This window comes from Desarmillaria tabescens (assembly GCF_030435595.1).
Source record: "Desarmillaria tabescens strain CCBAS 213 chromosome Unknown EV420scaffold_10, whole genome shotgun sequence".
NCBI lineage: Eukaryota > Fungi > Basidiomycota > Agaricomycetes > Agaricales > Physalacriaceae > Desarmillaria > Desarmillaria tabescens.
The window spans coordinates 1,238,022-1,254,864 of record NW_026848309.1 but is presented as its reverse complement, the minus strand read 5'-3'; the positions used below and the strand labels follow the sequence as shown (position 1 = coordinate 1,254,864).

Genomic DNA, 16,843 nt, shown 5'->3' with positions numbered 1-16,843 from the left:
AAGTTATTCTTGTCGGTAGTTTGTTATTGTTTCCATTACAAGGTCATAGCGATGGGAAGTATTGTTTATCATACATCTCTTACGAAAGAAAGTTCCAGCCGTAGCACTACGAAGAAAATCACCAAGCGCAAGCAAGAAAACGGGAAGACAGTGGGCATATTCGAATTGACGCTAGACGTTTGGCGTGAAGTGACGGCCCCACGTGAAGGGCGTGCTGACAAACAGATGCAGACAACGTTGCTCCCTTCCCTCCAACGTCCACGACGGGCGCAGTGGTCTTTTTTTTCTTCTCTTCATGCCTTTTTGTTAGGCCTTGGGGCTTCAACATTTCGCTCTTTTGTTTTCTATCGGTCTTCAGTTGCCGGAAAAGTTCTAAATGTCCCCCCGACCTATCAAATCCACTGGAAAACGTCCGCTGTCTGCTGTATACTTGGGGAAAGATCCTCTATACATATCTTCTCCCCCGAACTTGCCTGATTTACCGGAACCACCAAGTCCAGTTGCGAGCTCTAGTTCAAAAGGTTCCGGTCTTCCTTCTCCACCGGCAACGAATTCTACTGGCAGCTGGAAGCACAGGCGATCCTGCCAGCATCGCTCGAAGAAATCGGCCCCATCCCAGTGAAATGCTCACTGAGTCGAATGTAAAGACATTCCATCATGCTTTTGAAGAAAAGCAGAATGGGTCCACGAGTCGTCTGGTCGATCCAGATGACGATGACGATTATGACAACGACCATGACAACAACGACGACGAGGATAATACAGCGCGTCTTAGCAGACGACAGTCTTCCATCTCTTCCAGTGAGAATGTACAGGCGCTTGAACGCGTCAAGAGTCTCACGCAGAGGAACAGGATGGTACGTTTTTCGGATGGCTCGGTCTTTTCTTCGTCTGATTTTATCATTGTAGGCCCTCGATAAACTTTCTTCTTACTCTCGGCTAAGTACACCTTCGCCCAAGCCACGTCATCCCACTACGCCCAAACACCATGCTCCACCACTTGCCTCAACATCATCCCAGTCTTCCTCTTCCTCCTCGAGAACACGCTCGTCACGCCATTCCCACCAAGTCACGCCAGATCACCAGTCAGGTTCTGAAACAGAGCGTGAGACTCTCCATCCTCCCGTATTCTCCACAAATTCCCACTCTTCCTCCTCACATTCGTCCTCCCGAACAGGCTCTCCCGATCCTCGCCCGTCTACGCCACGTATCCGACAGCGCCTCATATCCGCCCCCTCATCTCCCGGACAGGGCCTTCTTGCAGCCAAGTCCAATTCCTCGCAATCATCAAATTCCCCTTCCCATATCCGGAAGCGCGCTTCAGTTGCTCTCACAGAAGCAACAGCCTCTTACCGTCCGAGATCCCCAGACCGTGGCGTGACGCAAAGCGCGCTGGCAGCGGTTGCGTCGTCCAGACGGAGTCCCTACAGTGGGTCTGGGGAAGAAGAGGCAGCCTCTTCCACCGGAATTTCGTGATTCACCTGGTGGCGGTGGCTCGACATCTCAGCAGGAACGGTGTTAACGGTACTCTTACCCGAACTTCTACCTTACAATTCACGTCTCTCCCAAAAACGCCTGCTAGATCGTCAACTGTGCGAGATCTGAATCGACGGCACCAGACGCGTTGGATGAGCGAGGATCTGTCGGTGACGTCTCCTAGCGATGATAACGATGAACCTGCCATAGGGCGGCGGCAAACGTTACGAGGTGGGAGTGCGGAGAGTGCATTGACAGTGGGTGCTCGGGGTAGAAGTTTAGCTGGCGAAGGGTTGCGTGCAGCTGGCATAGCTTTGAAGGATGGTGAGGAGAAGCGGGTCGGCGATGTCAAGACTCGTGCTCGTACTATCGTTGGACCAAGAGCAGCAACGTCGATGGCGGAATACGGCCGAGATTTCGAGGATGGCGGTGACTCCCCTTCATCAGCTTCGCGTCAGTTGAGGAGTCATCGAAGTGCGTATCCTTTGCGGGACAGAGATACCTCAGTATCTCGGAGAGATGTGGAGAGGTCACAGTCGTCACTCAGCGCGTACAGTGGACAGGACCGGTACTCGAGTCCACGAGTTTCAGGAATACAGCAGTCCGGTCATCATACGGAGCTGATGCACAATAGCTTGTCGATGTTCGAATCGCAAATCAATCGGGTGCAGTTGAATGCGGCCAACGATTTGCTGAGGAACGCGCAAAGTATAGTGACGGCTGCTGAAAGGTTGCAAGGACTAATGAAGGGTGGGAATGGACGGGCGTTGGAGGAGCAGATCAATGCGGAGGTTGGTGATCGTGACATGGATGCAGACTTGGTGGAGATATGGAGGAAAGTTGGTGGAGAGTATAGAGAGGGAATGAGAGCAAGCGACGAGCTTGTTAGAGCGGTGACAGGGTTCCTGCTTGGTGTCGGCAAAGCTGTTAGAGATCTAAGTGGTGCTGGAGATACCCATAATCGGAGCATCAGTTTGGATGAGGAAGGTCTGACGGGACGTCTATCACGGCTTCATCTTACACCAGAAACCCCTGTGAACGGTAGTGGAAGGCGTAGCGCTGAGTCTCGACGTAGCTGGGACATCCGAGATAGGGAGCGAGAAGAGGCCTCGCGACGGCTGAATGCAAGGGCAGAAAGTGTTCTTGCTGTTCGACCTCCGTCAGCTCTCAACACATTAAAGAACGAGGATTATACCCGATCTGTGTTCGAAACCCCGTCTCCTCGAGAACCCCATCGAAGTGCTACTACCAATGGGGTAAGTTCCGGTTCCATACGACGAGTGCAGCCCTCTATACGTGTCGGCGCAAATGGTGTCGCTACGCTCGATTCTCAAGAAACTGTCCGTGCTTTTGACCCATCGCCTACACCTGCTTCTCGTAACAATCGCGTACCTGATCGCACTCAAACTCTCCCTCCCCTTGACATTCCAAGACCACTGCCGACATTACCCTCTGAATCTCTTCGAGCTCGACTATCCGTTACTCCTACGCCTCCTTCAGAAAAACGACCTCAAGATCATAACCGAGACCAGCAAAATCAAACTCTTTCTCGCCGCAAGAACCTCAACTCTATCTTCTCCGTTCGGAGCCCAAATACAACTACAGCTCTGACTACACATACGGTTTCCAATTCTCCTGATCGAGTGAGTTTCCCAAGCGCGAGCCCGTTACAGCGGACCGATTCGAACAAGTCGAATCGAACCTCGGTGACGTTCTCTCGCCCATCGACTATATCGATTTCAACGCTCAACGGACTTCAGCAGCAGGATGAGAAACAACGGAAGTCGTCTTCTTCAGGTTCTGTGAACACAGATGAGGCCGAGATCGCTGCTAGTGTCCATTCGCCAATGTCGGGTTCCGAGACGGGGAGGGATTGGAGGCGGACGGTGAACCGGTCGGCGAGGATGTCGCTTGATGGGACAGAAGCAGCGCACGCTGCTGATCGGAGTGCAGCTTCTTCTATTCTCCCCGGTTCAAGGAAAGAGAGGAGGCGAACGGTTGCAGATATCTGGCCTCCCGCTGGAAGGTGATTCGACTTCGGCGCTTTTGCATTTCTTGTACATAGCATGCGCGAGTGCCTCTCTTCTTTGGTTTTCATACGCCCTAGCTTATATTATTGCAGATTCCTTTGTTTTACTGTTTTTATTGCGCGGACGCTGATACTCACCACTGCGGTACTTCTACGTGCGACTTCTTTCTTCGAGTGCTCGTCCATCGATCGATCGTTTCATTTATTTGGGCTTTGAGAATTGCACGTAAACTTTCGTTGTTTCAACTCCTGTCTGTGTCTGTGTCTTTATCTGATCTGTCGTGTAGTATTCGCTTTTCTCCTTTCTGTCTGTTTTTATATCTCGATGTCCTGACGTTGCACGTATTTTATGGGCTCTATGATATGTGGTCATGAGTTCAGACTCACCGTGAAATCCTTGAAGAAGTAGACTTACCCATGATACCTAATAAATGCCAATTGTACGTATGTGTGAAGACAAAGCTGCAGGCGTCAGGGGGCTTGGTGCGACCATGAATGACTCTACATACAGCAGGGGGCCCGCCAGTAGCATAGATGTATACATCTATAGTATGCGGATGGGACAAAGCAATAGAATAACTATGCAAAAACTTGAACACGAAAAACCAATGTGAAAATATGGATAGAATACGAGTACTGCGCCTGTCCTTGACATAGCACAGAAGATATTCATGCTCTGAAGGGCGACGAATTAGAAGGATAGTGTCCTTGGAAGGGCTGTCGGAGTAGTCGTCAGGACAGAAGTGAGCCATTGTAGTATAGTAAATGAATCACAGTATTTTCTGAATTTTAAGAGCATAATGATCAACTTCAAATAGACAGATGGCAATAAGTAGATGCTCGTAGCCATGCACTGGCTACAACACAGGGTGTGTTGAACGCTCTGTTCCGTAATGCAAAGCCTGAGACGAAAACACAGCACTCCGGAGGGTCCGTTCACACGCAGAACCGTGGTCACCTTCTCGGAACGGACTTGTACTGTGTCCGTCATTCCTTCTCCTAGCTATTTGTAGTTTTGAGCGTCCGGCCGCTTTTGCGTATAAGTATGTAAAGCGAACCGAACCTCTTACGCGACCAGGTCAGGAATATGTGCTGTGTGGTTTCCTGACATGTGGAGACGTCCCATCGCCACTGTGTTGAATAAGAATTTTGGGATGATCTTGATGTACCGTAGAGGTGAGCCAAGTTGGAGACAACACTCTTGACGGATATTCATCATAAGTTATGAACATTCGTCAATTAAACACGTAAACCTCTGAAGTGAAATCTAGGGCCTCCGGTGTAACGACCCCCATGAGGAGCGGTCGTAATAGTATAGAATGGGCATCGGCACTGAATGGTCCTATCTGTGTTGATCGGCGTTCTGGAGAGTAGTAACACGAGTTCCAGACTCTGTTCCTGTTGAAACTGACAAAGACAGCACGTGGCAGACGATGATCACTTCCATCTCGCCTTCGAGTTCTCTATATTCTTGCCTGGGGTATCCACATGACTGCTGTGCATCCATCTCAGTGCATCATATCTATTACTGTGCTCCGGTATTATCGCTCAATTGATGTAGCAACTTCCTTGTCTTTCGCCTGTCGAAATAACTATATGATTCGACCTGTATACCAGCTTTTTTCTTGGGAATCTGGACTTCTTATGCTATTGTCGCGCAAGTTTTGACCTTCTTAACAAAGCCACCTGTGTCGATGTGAAGTGGATCCTCTCTCGATGGGATTGGCGGCAACAATAATTACGACGGCGGTCCAGTTACTGGAAAAGACCGCGGGGCTTGTATACATTCGAATCAAACGTATGTCGAGGGTTCCAGTAACGGGATAGCTAACGTACTGAATCAACACGTACATACATATCACGGACGGTATTAATACTGATACCACTATCACACCAATCCACGCCCCGGCGATTTGCCTCATCAGTCCTAGCCCCTCCTTGCCACTCTTCGAGTCTTGATGCATTCTCCCGGGTAAATGGCTCCTTTTGCAATTGAACCGCACATTACCTTTGAGGTAGGAGCCTACCTCGTGCGTTATTGCTCGAATTCCGAGGAGTCATCTGCTTCACCTAAAATGACTGACACCCGGGGATCTCAAACCTGCTCGTCGAAATCGGTGAAGTTCAGTGAGGAAGACGTACGACGAGCACGGAGCTACCCTGGTTTCACGGCCTTCGATCAAGAAGCCTACAATTCATTAAACCCCATCACGCCAATGAATTCGTCTCAGTTCCTTCTATCCGTCATGAATTTTTATAGATAACTTGGGCTTTAACCATTTCCGTCCTGTCTATTAATCATTGAAATTTTAGCCCCTGGCCTTGATAAGGGTAACGCAACGGTGCACCAAATGAGTTCTGCTATGTCATGCCCGTAGTTCCACGATTGTCAAAGTCGGTTGGACGTTGATTTAGGGCTGAGACTCAGGCTCCGACTTTATAATATATATCTCATGGCTGGGAAAGGTCTACATCCACTCATTCCAACAGATTGTGCCTTGCGGGCATTTTTCCGCGTCAGCTATATATCACTATCATCTAGTAGAGCGGTCTGCATCCCATAATATCTTCGTTTTCCCTTCTAGACTTAGGGGTGCATTAATTAATATCTAGATTTTCGTGCTGTTTACACGTGCTGGTTGAGTCTTCGAATATCATTTCTAGCGGATGAAGAGCCTCTGCTTCCCAAAGTGTCGTCCTTTGCCTTTCGTGTAACAGACTATAGACGCTAGAAACAGAAATAACGGCATCCAACAATTACTCAACTGAATACCCGTCCAAAATCATCTTCACATCTTCATTCCATCAACAGAAGAATCTCACGAGTGACGAGGAAAGAGATCAAGGAATGCGGTTGCCAGTAGTTCTGCCGGAAAACCGACCCAGATTTGAAATCTGCACGAGTCTGGCCAAGATCCATCTGTAGAAGAAAGAAGACAGTTGTTCGCTCGTCAAGGTGCCGATAGCTTATCAGTGAGTGACATGGTTTTCGCCTTGAAGGGCAATTGAAGATGGAGATGGAGATAAATCAATATAAGTACAGTTTGCTCTAGGGCCTAAGTAGTCGAGAGGGTGCTAATTCTGTCCTCTCTCGTCCTTTCGAAGGTACCTTGAGTTTCCTACAGGTCAAACTTCTGAAGAAAGTACATGGCGTATCAGAAGGATAAATAGCCGATTGGTATAGCCACCCACCCGATTCAATATTTCTTCAATACGGACCAAATAAATATCCGGGATAAACTCGTCAAAGATGGCTGGAAGATCACAGGGCACGCACTCAGGACATGACTCTGCAATCTCTTGAGCTTGCCATCTGTGATGTTTTTCCTGGATTCGTAGACTCTTTGAGTTCGGACGTCTACGGATTATTTCTTGAACTGCTGTCACATAGCAAAGCAGCCACGATCTCTGTGGAACAATAGTGGCCGGGACGCCATCGTCGCATTGAAAGATACTATGAGCAGAGCAATGACTGCTCCCAAGTGGTTCTGTAAAATAATCCAGAACGAAAGTGGCGGACCTGTGAGCTTCGTCCAGGCGCTTTTCGTGGAACTTCAATAGTCGGTAGATGATACGAGGAGACTGTAAGAGGTCGAGTTCCGGGATATCGTCATCATCGTTTGTTAATAAAGGTCTTTTAAGCACTCTGTTTGCAGCTGCCTTAGCTTCGTCTTTCCACCCCATGGCATATGCAATCGCAAAGACGCGCAAGGGCTCATCGTTGGAGAACTTACGCAGCTCACTTCGCGCCCTGATAACAACGTCCTCCATGATGTACTTTCTCGCCATGACCACCATGACACGGTATAAGGCAGATATGTCACCGAACGATGGATCTTTGGTGGGGTAGCAGAAGCGAAGAATTTGATCTATAATTTCGCCGTCTTCAGCCATTGGAACTGTAGGAATGGTCCCATTTGTAGGCGCCTGGGCTAACGCGAACATGTCTTTGAAGAAAGGTGACGCAAGTGAGAGGATGAGTTTGTGGGCGTGGAAGCGGACGTCATCGGACGATATTAGAATGACATCGGCTGTGGTATCTGAACCATCGAATGAATATGGAGCATCCATTTCCAGAAGATTGGCTGGAGTTGCGAAGCTGTAGACAATGCAAACAGTTGGTACCAATTGGCGCGCACTGGTAGTCAACAAACCTTTATGAAAGACTCGGACTGATGAGATAGATGTTATTGATGAAGATATAAACGGACTATGACTTGCCAAAACTTGCGATAATGACCTAAAAACCTGAGTAGGCCTATAAAATGAGCAAGTCGCTAGCTTGGCACTCTGCTTTATAGATACTCGCGGAACTCGTACCTGGGTAGATAAATTAAAAGCAGGGAGTGGCAACAGATGCCCACGTGCACTTGAGGGCAGGTTCCACCGCGACTGCATCCCGACTTCCTTGGACACACTAACTTACAAACAAATAACCGTCTTCTATCGACAATGTTTAGGAGTACAGTTATACAGATAAGTATTTTGTTCAAGTATAAGTACCAACCTCCGTCCGCGTGCACTGGTCGATTTCCTTCATCTTTCTACCTTGACACGCGCTACAGACAGAATTTCTATCGAAATGCAGCTCATTAAGACATCTCAAAGCCACGATATAGACGCTCACCTTGTTTAAAGCCTCTTCGATACGCTTCACATAGGTTTGTGGCAGATACCGGTCAAAGAGGGCGGGAAGATCGCATTTCGCACACTCGGAGCACTCTGCTGCAATATTACGAGCATGCTGCATCGCCCATTCGTGACGGCCATAGAGACTCGCGGTAGTCGGTTTGAGAAGAAGTGCTTCTTGAACCGATGACATGTAGTAGAAGAGCCATGATTTCTGCGGAACGGCGTTGTAATAAAAATGACCAACCCCATCATGTTCACAAATATCATGATGTTCGCAAAAGGGGTTACTCTTGAATACGAAGTCAACTTCATCCCCATCGATGTAAGCTAACTTGTAGGCGTCGCCCGTACGTTGTTTGTGGAAATTCAAGAGTCGATATATAATACGTGGTGACCCGAGGATGTCTAGCTCCAAGATATCATCATCTTCTGGTGTCAGAAGAGGTCTTTGAATTGCCGTCTGAGCAGCGGCAGCGGCCTCCTGCTTCCATCCCATAGCATAGGCAATCGCAAACACCCGTAAGGGATCCTTCCCTGAATCGCAGAACCTACGCAGCTCGGTTCGAATTCTGAGAGCTACGTCCTCCATACCGTACTTCCTGGTCATGGTTACCAACACATGGTACAGTTCAGGTACGTCCTTGAACGACGGATCTTTAGTGGGATAGCAAAAGCGAAGAATTTTCTCGACGGTCTGACCATCTTCGGCCATCGGGATTGCAGGAATGGATCCATCGGCCGGCGGTTGAGCTATCGCGAACATGTCTCGGAAAGTAGACGAGGCAAGTGAAAGAATGAGTTTGTGTGTGTGAAAGCGAACGTTGTCGCAGGATACTAGGACAACATCGGCTGTGGTGTCAGAGCTGTCAAAAATATACGAAGTATTCATCTCAGTGGGGGTGAGATGAGGGATGTTTCGGAATCTATACACGAAGCAGATATTTGGTGTGAGCAACAGAGTCAACGTTCAAAGGCTAAGCAGGTGAAAAGAACTCCTATCAATGCTGACAATCATACCTAGCGAATGCCGATATTTGGTTCTCTGATTTCGTGAAGCTTTGAGATGATAGAGGTACTCTGCAAAGAAATAAAGGACAAAGTTATCTGAGACACCGGTGAGACACTGGTAAGGCAATTGAGGGCAGGTTCTTTCGTGCTGCTAGTTTGGCCATTGAACAGACAGTGTATGTCTAGAGAATTATTGTGAGAGTACTATTACAGTGGTATATGCTTGATATATATACAAAACATCCATTGCCAATGCTACCGTCCCGTCCCGTCTCTCTCCAGCATCTCAAAATCGGCTTCCTCCTCCTCTGGCCTCAACGCCTCTTCTTCTTCGCTGGGCCCCACATTCTTCCTGCTTCCATTCCTATTAAACATCCTCGATACCCATCCACTCGAACTTCCACTCGACGTCCCCTTCGCATGCTTTGCCTTTGGTGGATACGACGGTCCAGGTAAGAACGATGCATGCTCTTCAGCGGAGGACAGTGGAACGGTCTTGTAACCGGAATTTTCGTCTTCACCAAATACGGCATCCATCTCTTCAAGAGGAACACCCTTGGTTTCAGGATATACTGAGGGGGGAAGGTTAACTCTGAAGCAGGAGGGGATAAAAGGAACGACCCACGGAAATAAACTTCGAAAAGTCGTCAGCATGAGTCAAAGCAGGGCCAGAAGAAACAACTTACCCAAGACGAAACTACATGCACAGAAAAACCCATGCATGAAAATAGAGGCGCCATTCTATGACCTCTTGCAAGTAAGGCGTTATTTCACCGACGAGGGTGTTGAACGCCCAATTAGTCGCTGTCGACAGTGACACGCCTTTTGCACGTACAGTGAGGGGCATAATCTACAAAATTTAATAGTCGAACTATAGTAACCGAGGGTAACATTACCTCGGGAGGGTAGAGCCACGGCAGTGGACCCCAACTGCGAAGTCAGGTCAGTGGAGGGAAAGACGACGAAGAGCAATGACCAACCTGAATCCAAAAGCAGCATTAAAGATGATGACACACGCTACTACAGCATTAGGCGTTTCTGGTAAGTCGAGATATATCCAATACCCCGTGGCACAAAGCGCCAGACTCATCTATAAACTTAACGATGAGTCATAGATGACATTTTGAAAACAGCTCACCACAACAGCACCGGAGAGCAAGATAGGTCGACGCCCCCATCGGTCAACTAGGTACCACCTATGGCGGCGAGTGAGGAAAAGTAGCTGAAGATGATGGAGGGTGCTTACGGCGGCAAGGTACTAAGGAGATATATTAAGGAATTAATTCCTGTCATGAGTATAGCTTGCCGGCCTAACCAACCAGCCTCTGTGCAGCGGTTGCTGTGAGAATGTGGTCTATGACGACATCTCTGATAAAATACTTGCCTTCAAATACTTTAGCTGCGAGTAAGATGGATGGGTAAACATTCGGGCTGCATAGGAGGGTCACTCACGGGCATAATAAGAAATAACTACAACCATCGTGAGTATCAATCGAGGAAAGTTGAATCATGCGGGACATACCATTGATGCCATTGAGTTGAGCAAAGGCTTGCGACGACATGGCCAGCAGCACGCGCCGTTTATACTTCTTCCACATCACGGCATACGTCCTGGCCTCACCGGATTCTCTCTGTGATTACGGAAATAAGATAGACGTTATCACGCTTACTAGTACGCACCTCCATAATAACTTTGTCCTTGATTTCTCGATACTCCGCCCGGGCAACAACGTTGTCCAGGTCACCGCCATGCAAGTCGGCGAGTACCCGGAGTCCCTCGTCATCTTTATCTGTGTCTATGAGCCACCGAGGACTTTCCGGAAGCACTAGTGATCCGGCGGCAAGAATGGCACCGATGATGCACTGAACAAGTAAAGGTATCCGCCATGCCATGTCTGAGTCTATGAACGAACAGAAATAGTCGGTCCAGACAGAAAACGCATAACCGAAGATGTTGCCAGTGAACTCTACACAAGCCAGAGCTCCTCTCTATAAGAATGTTAGTCAAGAGTTGATACGAACGGAATGGACGTCATACATGATTTGGCGGTGATATTTCACTCTGATAAATAGGCACGATGGTGCTGCCAATACGTCAGCGATGGGCACACGACCAACCCCAAGATGACAACGCACGATAGAAGACCGACGCCAAATCCGCTGACGATCCGTCCCACCACCATTACGGCGAATCCGGTAGTAAATGTCTGTACCGTCCCGCCCAAGGTGAACACCACAGCTCCAATGAATAACGTTCCTTTTCGGCCAATAATGTCGCCTACGCGTCCAGCAGCCAGAGATGTCACTACAAGCAGCCACGTGTCAGAACAGGCTTCCACAATGACACACGGAGAACACATACCGAATGCACCCACTTCTAGTACAGCGACCATACTCCCTACCTGTATCGGCCCAGGTCTACCGAAAAATCGGATGAAGTGGGGACCTGTTATGATGCCCGACATGACGCTGACGAGATCATAAGCTGCTGCATTCGACCGCGCAAGGTTCTGCGGCTTCTTACCCTTGATCATACCCGAACTGGGGAAGACGTGATAAGCTGGCAATTTCCGCCTTACAGAGCAAGGTGACCCACAAGAAATACGCCCTAGACTGGCGAAGATAGATACAACATATAATAATGGCTGGCCCACCAGCCTGCGGCGAGACATTTTGGAGGTGCCGCAAGATAATTTCTAGGGGCCTGGATTCGAATCCGTGGCGGGCAACGGAAGGAGGAGGTCTAAAAGGCGTGTTGTTCCCACGATGCTTCGAATTTCGTGTCGTTCCCACGGTTCTCTGCGGTGAGATTGATCAAGACTAGTCAAGATCTCCAAGAAATCACACAAGCCTTTTAGCAACAGTTGTGGCTACCTATCTGAATGCCAGTGTTACCACGATAGGGATAGGCTGTACCATCACGCGGAGGAACTAGGCAACAAACGGGCATTGACTTCAATCAATAAATAGACGCTATGCACCTTTTTGTGCAGGAGCGTTTCCACCTCTTACTCTTTATGCGATGCTGACACTGGTCCGGATACTCAGAGTCTACCTTGGCAATCAAGGCTGTCCGCTTAATACGTAAAGGACCTGGTAACCCGAGTGCCTTTAGTGGTTGTAATCCGGACTTAAGCTAGACTAAGCCAAGCCAATCAACTCTTCATCATCCTAAGTACGTGGACTTAAGGTAGTTAGTTACTATTCTGTAAGTACTACGACGTCGTAATTCTCGTCGACTTCATTCCTACTTCAATTTGACATATACGAAGAAATACATTTATCGTCGGTTCAGTGGTCTAGTGGTTATGATTTGTGTCTCACACACACAAGGTCCTCAGTTCGATCCTGGGCTGAACCACGTTTTGTTATTTTTGCGAACATTCATCCATTCATCCAAAATCTACTTGAACAATAGCAAAGACAGTACTGCTATTCCATAGGTTCGAAGTTACTGAAAAAAGGGTGTCACACCCGAATTCCCAATCTACGACCCGTTACCTACCCTGCGGGTGCTGTGAGTCTCGCCCGAATACTTGAACAGAAACCAGATGCCCAGAAAGTACTTAAACGTAAATTCCCTTGTGGCAATCGATATATGTATCAGATCACTTCTCGAAAATTCGGAAACGCAGGGCACAGCCACACCGTCCTCCTTGTCTAATAACCACCGCATGTCTCAAGCATACTATCCCAACATCAACGGTTACGTGGGTTACGCCTATCCTATACCCCCACCACCCAAACCTAAGCCAGGAGTCAAACCTGTCAATGTATTTTCTAACGATGGTTCTTTCCTAGACCGCATTCGACGCAGCATGAAGGTATGATACGTATCATTCTTATCACTCACCATTGCTTTTTTCGTTCAGCTCTGAAGATAAGGCAATCTCTTCACAGGAAATCGACGAAAAGCGGAAGCGTGAGGAAGACCTCGAAAGGTCAGTGCATACTATTCTGTCCATCATCCTGTGCTTATCGTGAACGTGGTCCCTAGAAAGAGAAACTTTGATAACCGTTTCGTAAGTTAGCTCTCATCAGCAGTAAAACAGCTGTTCATCATATACCAGAGGAATCGAGGGAAGCGACCTCACCCAGCTGCCGACTCGACCCCTGCCGACCCACCTGCCAAGAAACAGAAGTCGGGCAATATTTCTGTAAAGAGTGCGCTTGATTCTTGCTTGATAACAAACAGCACTGATTTCTGCATCTTTAGCCGAATACCAGAAGCTTGTCGAGAACTATTCTGGACGTAATCTCAAAGACGATGGCGCTGGTGGGCACACTCTCACTCGGTAGATGCTGAATGCGTTATGATTATAGAATCCAAGCTGAGTATTGTTACCGCCTAAGTGAGTATATGATGTCCTCCTCTTTGTCCTAAACTAATGACGTCCATAGTATCCATGTTTAGCTCCTTCCCGTTGTACATCTGCGTAACTGATAGGGATATGACTCGAACTTTTTTGAGAAATGATGAATGCTATAATATGCATGTGATGTAACCACATTGACAATACAACTTTGTTTTCGTTGGTTATGCCTCCAAAATCCGGAATACCTAACCGAACGAATTAGCAGAAAACGTAACCTTGACTCTATCATACTTACCTTCACAACACCGCTCTTCAAGTCTTCCAAGCGGTAGCTTACTGACTCCACTGTCTAGAACGACCATTAACAAGTGATAACCAACTGTGGATTTGCAAGAGTTACCTGTTGCCCGACATGCTGGTTTGCCTGGAACACTCTGAGCTTGAACTTCTTCGCTTCGAACTCGCTGATGATACCAACAAGCGGCTCCTTCACACCCACATGCTGGCTGTATGTCTGAATACCTTTATGTCCTTTCAACTTGGCGTCAGAAAGCCACACAACATCCCCAGGCATGATCTCTCCTGCCCTCTTTTGCACCGAAGAACCCGATTGCATATATATGATATATCCATACGATGGAGGGGCGGGCGGTGCTGCACCTGGTACCTCGTGCAGAACGGCTTCGATGAATCCATGATATGTCCCATCGCCAATCAACGCCCTCTTCGATTTATCATGTAACGACGTGGCCACTTCACACACTTGGACGCCAATACGACCCCAGATAGCCATCAACTCCTCTGAGGTCAGAACTGCATCCTCTTGGCTCTTTGTGGGCTTAATGATCTCAGGAGGAGCAGGAGCAGGAGCAGGGACAGCTGTTGTGGTCTCTGTTACATTATCGGTCCATGACACTGACATGGTTCCACCGGAACCAAACTCGAGCGAAGAGCTCGGAATCGATGGGAGCTCCCACTGTGACGAGACGCTGTCGGACAGCTCCATTCGGGCAGGAAGGCTGTCGGAGAAAGGCGGCGGCGGCGGAGGCGCTCCGGTTGGAGGAGGAGGTCGAGTAACAAGCTTTGGAGGAATATCTTGCGCCTCAGGTTCTTCAACCATGACGAAGTCATACTGGGGTTTGTGTGTCAGATGCGGATCCACACTAGAATCACCATGGGATGATTTAATGGATGTCACAGTTTGGACGCTAGTTCGTCGTGGGGGAATCCCTATGGGCACAGGGGGGCGACCAGGAGGAGGAGGAGGGCGAGACGGTGATTGTGTTGCAACTCGCGGTGAAGCCGGCGGAACGTCTGTCGACATTTGACGCTGTACAGACATCCGTCTGCCTTCGCGAGTAGGAATAGGCGGAGGAGGTATTTCCTCAGGTACTTCATCAGCTTCCTCGTATTGAACCTCTTCTGCATCGCTCTCTTCTTCTGCTTCCACTTTGACCACATCGTCTGACGTTGCCTGACTCTCTTGCTCAGAATCAGTCTCTTGTGTCTCGGTCGGTGGTGGTGCACGAGGCATGGGAGGGGCTCGAACTGGAGGATGTGGAGGTATTTGAGATGAACCTGACGGCACTGGTGCTTTGCCACTAGCGCCTAAAGGCATCATTCCAATCCGCATTCCACCCATACTTGCTAATTTGGCAGCGATCCGTTCCTTGCGTGCTCGTTCCTCCTCCTCTTCATCGAGTTCTTCCGCGGATTGTGGCTCTTCTTCTCCCTGCGAGCTTCCTTCAGCACCATGCTCTTGAACTTCGAGGGACCTCGGAGGCCGTGAGGTTGGAATGGACGCAGCACCGAATTTGATCCCGCCCAGTTTCGCCATCCGTTCCGCAATTGTCCGTCGTCTTTCTTGTTCTGGTTCCGCTTCAATAGGCTCTTCAGCCGGTGCGGGTTCTGTAACAGCGGGTGCTGGTGATGGTGATGGTGCTGCAGCCGGCACCGGAATCTTCGCCGTGGCCGCAGGTTCTCGTATATGGGAGCTTACCGAAGCGGACGGCGATGCAGGCTCTCGTATATGTGACGCGGTCTGCTCTTGAATATTGTTGTACGACGCGCGCCTGCTTGGGCTATGGAATATCGGATCAATTGGATCTATGTATTCGCAAATTCATTAGTGCTCGATAGATCGGTATTAAAATCATTGGACCTACCACCCTCTTCTTCGTCCAAAATCTCTTGTTCTGAAGAGTGGTCACTGACAGAAACAGTGGGAGTCAGCATAGGTGGGCTATGGGGTCGCCGATTTACTTCAAGACCAGGAGGAATTTTAATCGACTCCCGTCTCACCGGAGGAGGAATGATCAAGGGCTGCTCCTCTAAAGCAGGAGACAGGCGCCTTGGAGGCGGCGGAGGTAACGGTATTGCTTCTTGATCGGATTCCACCTCTTGTACAGGAACAGGAGGAATAGAACGTTGGGGATGTGGGTGTGCAGACGCTGAAGGTGTCTCTACCTCAGATTGGTCGCTTGATTGAGATGGTGACCGTTGCGGCGGCGGAGGAACGGAACGATGGAAAGGACCTGGATGAGGAAGAGGCGTCGTTTCATCATCCTCTTCCGCAGCTTGCGACTGCAGGATAGAAAAAGATCGCGGGGGAGGTATTTGCAAAGGCGATGTTGGCGATATCGGTGAATCATGCTCGACAAGCGGCGGAGGAGGGACGGCACGCTGCGGTGGCGCGACAGAAATAGCACCATCTTCAACCTCTGTGGTGGATGCTAGTGGCGGCGAAATCGATGTGCGTTTCGGCGAAACAACAACGACGTCATTGTCGTCTACGCGCTGTATGGAAAGCCTTCGTGGGTAATGTGGTGGCAGAGCAGCAACAGACTCAGGTGCCGGGATAGGCGGCCGTGTGCTACTTGGAGGTAATGGCGGTGGAGGCCCGGAGGCGGACTGCTGCGGCAGACGGGCATTATCGTCATTAATCTCATCCTGATCCTCAGTAACGGGCGAAGCTTTCCCATCATAGGTTGATATTCCCTGATCTTCATCAACTGGTTCCGTATCCAAATCCGTCTCGGCTTGATTCTCCACTTCGACAGCAGCCGCACCCCTCGCGCTAATCTCTTCTTCAAACGACTCCGGCTCTTCCGTGATCCCGATAGGGTATTTAGGTTCTGGTTCATCCATGATAGCGTCTACGAGACAGCAAAAAGAATCAAATCAATATTTGTTACACATTTTACGATCGATAAACGAGAGAGGAAAACTTTAATATTTACCATCCTGAGATCGTCGCTTCAAACCAGAATGTAATTGCTCTCCTGATGTTGCGGAATCGACACTGCGAGTTCTAATAGGAGGTGAAACAATGCTCGAGACTGGAGACCTCTCGCTGAACTGGGAACTGCGACGACGCGGTGGA

General features: G+C 49.0%; 6 protein-coding genes and 1 non-coding gene across 7 annotated transcripts; 3 read left to right on the top strand and 4 right to left on the bottom strand.

The window, feature by feature from the left end:
• Positions 1 to 204: 204 nt before the first annotated feature.
• Positions 205 to 3,506, top strand: EV420DRAFT_1746320 (uncharacterized protein; the record flags this gene model as incomplete). The annotated part of the gene is made up of 3 exons (XM_060480161.1): positions 205 to 857; positions 945 to 1,090; positions 1,178 to 3,506. The coding sequence occupies exons 1-3, from the start codon at positions 624 to 626 to the stop codon at positions 3,504 to 3,506; spliced, it is 2,709 nt and encodes a 902-aa protein (XP_060333789.1). The 5' UTR covers positions 205 to 623.
• Positions 3,507 to 6,486: 2,980 nt separating this feature from the next.
• On the bottom strand, positions 6,487 to 7,823 carry EV420DRAFT_1528492 (uncharacterized protein). The gene is made up of 3 exons (XM_060472514.1): positions 7,660 to 7,823; positions 6,698 to 7,604; positions 6,487 to 6,639 (listed from the first exon to the last, which is right to left on the bottom strand). Exons 2-3 carry the CDS (start codon positions 7,574 to 7,576, stop codon positions 6,625 to 6,627), a joined length of 894 nt encoding a protein of 297 aa, XP_060333788.1. The 5' UTR covers positions 7,577 to 7,604; positions 7,660 to 7,823; the 3' UTR covers positions 6,487 to 6,624.
• A 57-nt stretch (positions 7,824 to 7,880) lies between these two features.
• On the bottom strand, positions 7,881 to 9,214 carry EV420DRAFT_1528489 (uncharacterized protein). The gene is made up of 2 exons (XM_060472513.1): positions 9,155 to 9,214; positions 7,881 to 9,060 (listed from the first exon to the last, which is right to left on the bottom strand). The coding sequence occupies exon 2, from the start codon at positions 9,024 to 9,026 to the stop codon at positions 7,995 to 7,997; it is 1,032 nt and encodes a 343-aa protein (XP_060333787.1). The 5' UTR covers positions 9,027 to 9,060; positions 9,155 to 9,214; the 3' UTR covers positions 7,881 to 7,994.
• A 186-nt stretch (positions 9,215 to 9,400) lies between these two features.
• On the bottom strand, positions 9,401 to 11,817 carry EV420DRAFT_1628389 (uncharacterized protein; the record flags this gene model as incomplete). Its single annotated transcript, XM_060476061.1, has 15 exons — positions 9,401 to 9,737; positions 9,847 to 9,995; positions 10,042 to 10,075; positions 10,126 to 10,235; positions 10,284 to 10,341; positions 10,392 to 10,470; positions 10,530 to 10,544; positions 10,598 to 10,615; positions 10,668 to 10,776; positions 10,826 to 11,134; positions 11,184 to 11,229; positions 11,282 to 11,450; positions 11,508 to 11,614; positions 11,670 to 11,686; positions 11,725 to 11,817. 15 exons carry the CDS (start codon positions 11,815 to 11,817, stop codon positions 9,401 to 9,403), a joined length of 1,650 nt encoding a protein of 549 aa, XP_060333786.1.
• Positions 11,818 to 12,433: 616 nt separating this feature from the next.
• Positions 12,434 to 12,506, top strand: EV420DRAFT_t103. The gene has a single exon. It is a non-coding gene; the product is annotated as a tRNA-Val (tRNA).
• A 305-nt stretch (positions 12,507 to 12,811) lies between these two features.
• EV420DRAFT_1528484 (uncharacterized protein) lies at positions 12,812 to 13,708 on the top strand. Its single transcript, XM_060472512.1, has 6 exons — positions 12,812 to 12,969; positions 13,046 to 13,086; positions 13,143 to 13,167; positions 13,216 to 13,309; positions 13,362 to 13,497; positions 13,547 to 13,708. Exons 1-5 carry the CDS (start codon positions 12,820 to 12,822, stop codon positions 13,442 to 13,444), a joined length of 393 nt encoding a protein of 130 aa, XP_060333785.1. The 5' UTR covers positions 12,812 to 12,819; the 3' UTR covers positions 13,445 to 13,497; positions 13,547 to 13,708.
• Positions 13,683 to 14,467, bottom strand: EV420DRAFT_1619416 (uncharacterized protein; the record flags this gene model as incomplete). The annotated part of the gene is made up of 3 exons (XM_060475466.1): positions 13,683 to 13,706; positions 13,757 to 13,810; positions 13,862 to 14,467. The coding sequence occupies 3 exons, from the start codon at positions 14,465 to 14,467 to the stop codon at positions 13,683 to 13,685; spliced, it is 684 nt and encodes a 227-aa protein (XP_060333784.1).
• Positions 14,468 to 16,843: the final 2,376 nt, after the last annotated feature.

Bases quoted from the DNA above. Each gene is read 5' to 3' on its own strand.
- EV420DRAFT_1528484 (XM_060472512.1), top strand. From the start codon at position 12,820: ATGTCTCAAGCATACTATCCCAACATCAACGGTTACGTGGGTTACGCC. The intron at 13,087-13,142 runs GTCAGTGCATAC...CGTGGTCCCTAG, and splicing joins CGTGAGGAAGACCTCGAAAG to AAAGAGAAACTTTGATAACC. The intron at 13,310-13,361 runs GTGCGCTTGATT...CTGCATCTTTAG, and splicing joins GGGCAATATTTCTGTAAAGA to CCGAATACCAGAAGCTTGTC.
- EV420DRAFT_1528489 (XM_060472513.1), bottom strand. From the start codon at position 9,026: ATGAATACTTCGTATATTTTTGACAGCTCTGACACCACAGCCGATGTT.
- EV420DRAFT_1528492 (XM_060472514.1), bottom strand. From the start codon at position 7,576: ATGGATGCTCCATATTCATTCGATGGTTCAGATACCACAGCCGATGTC.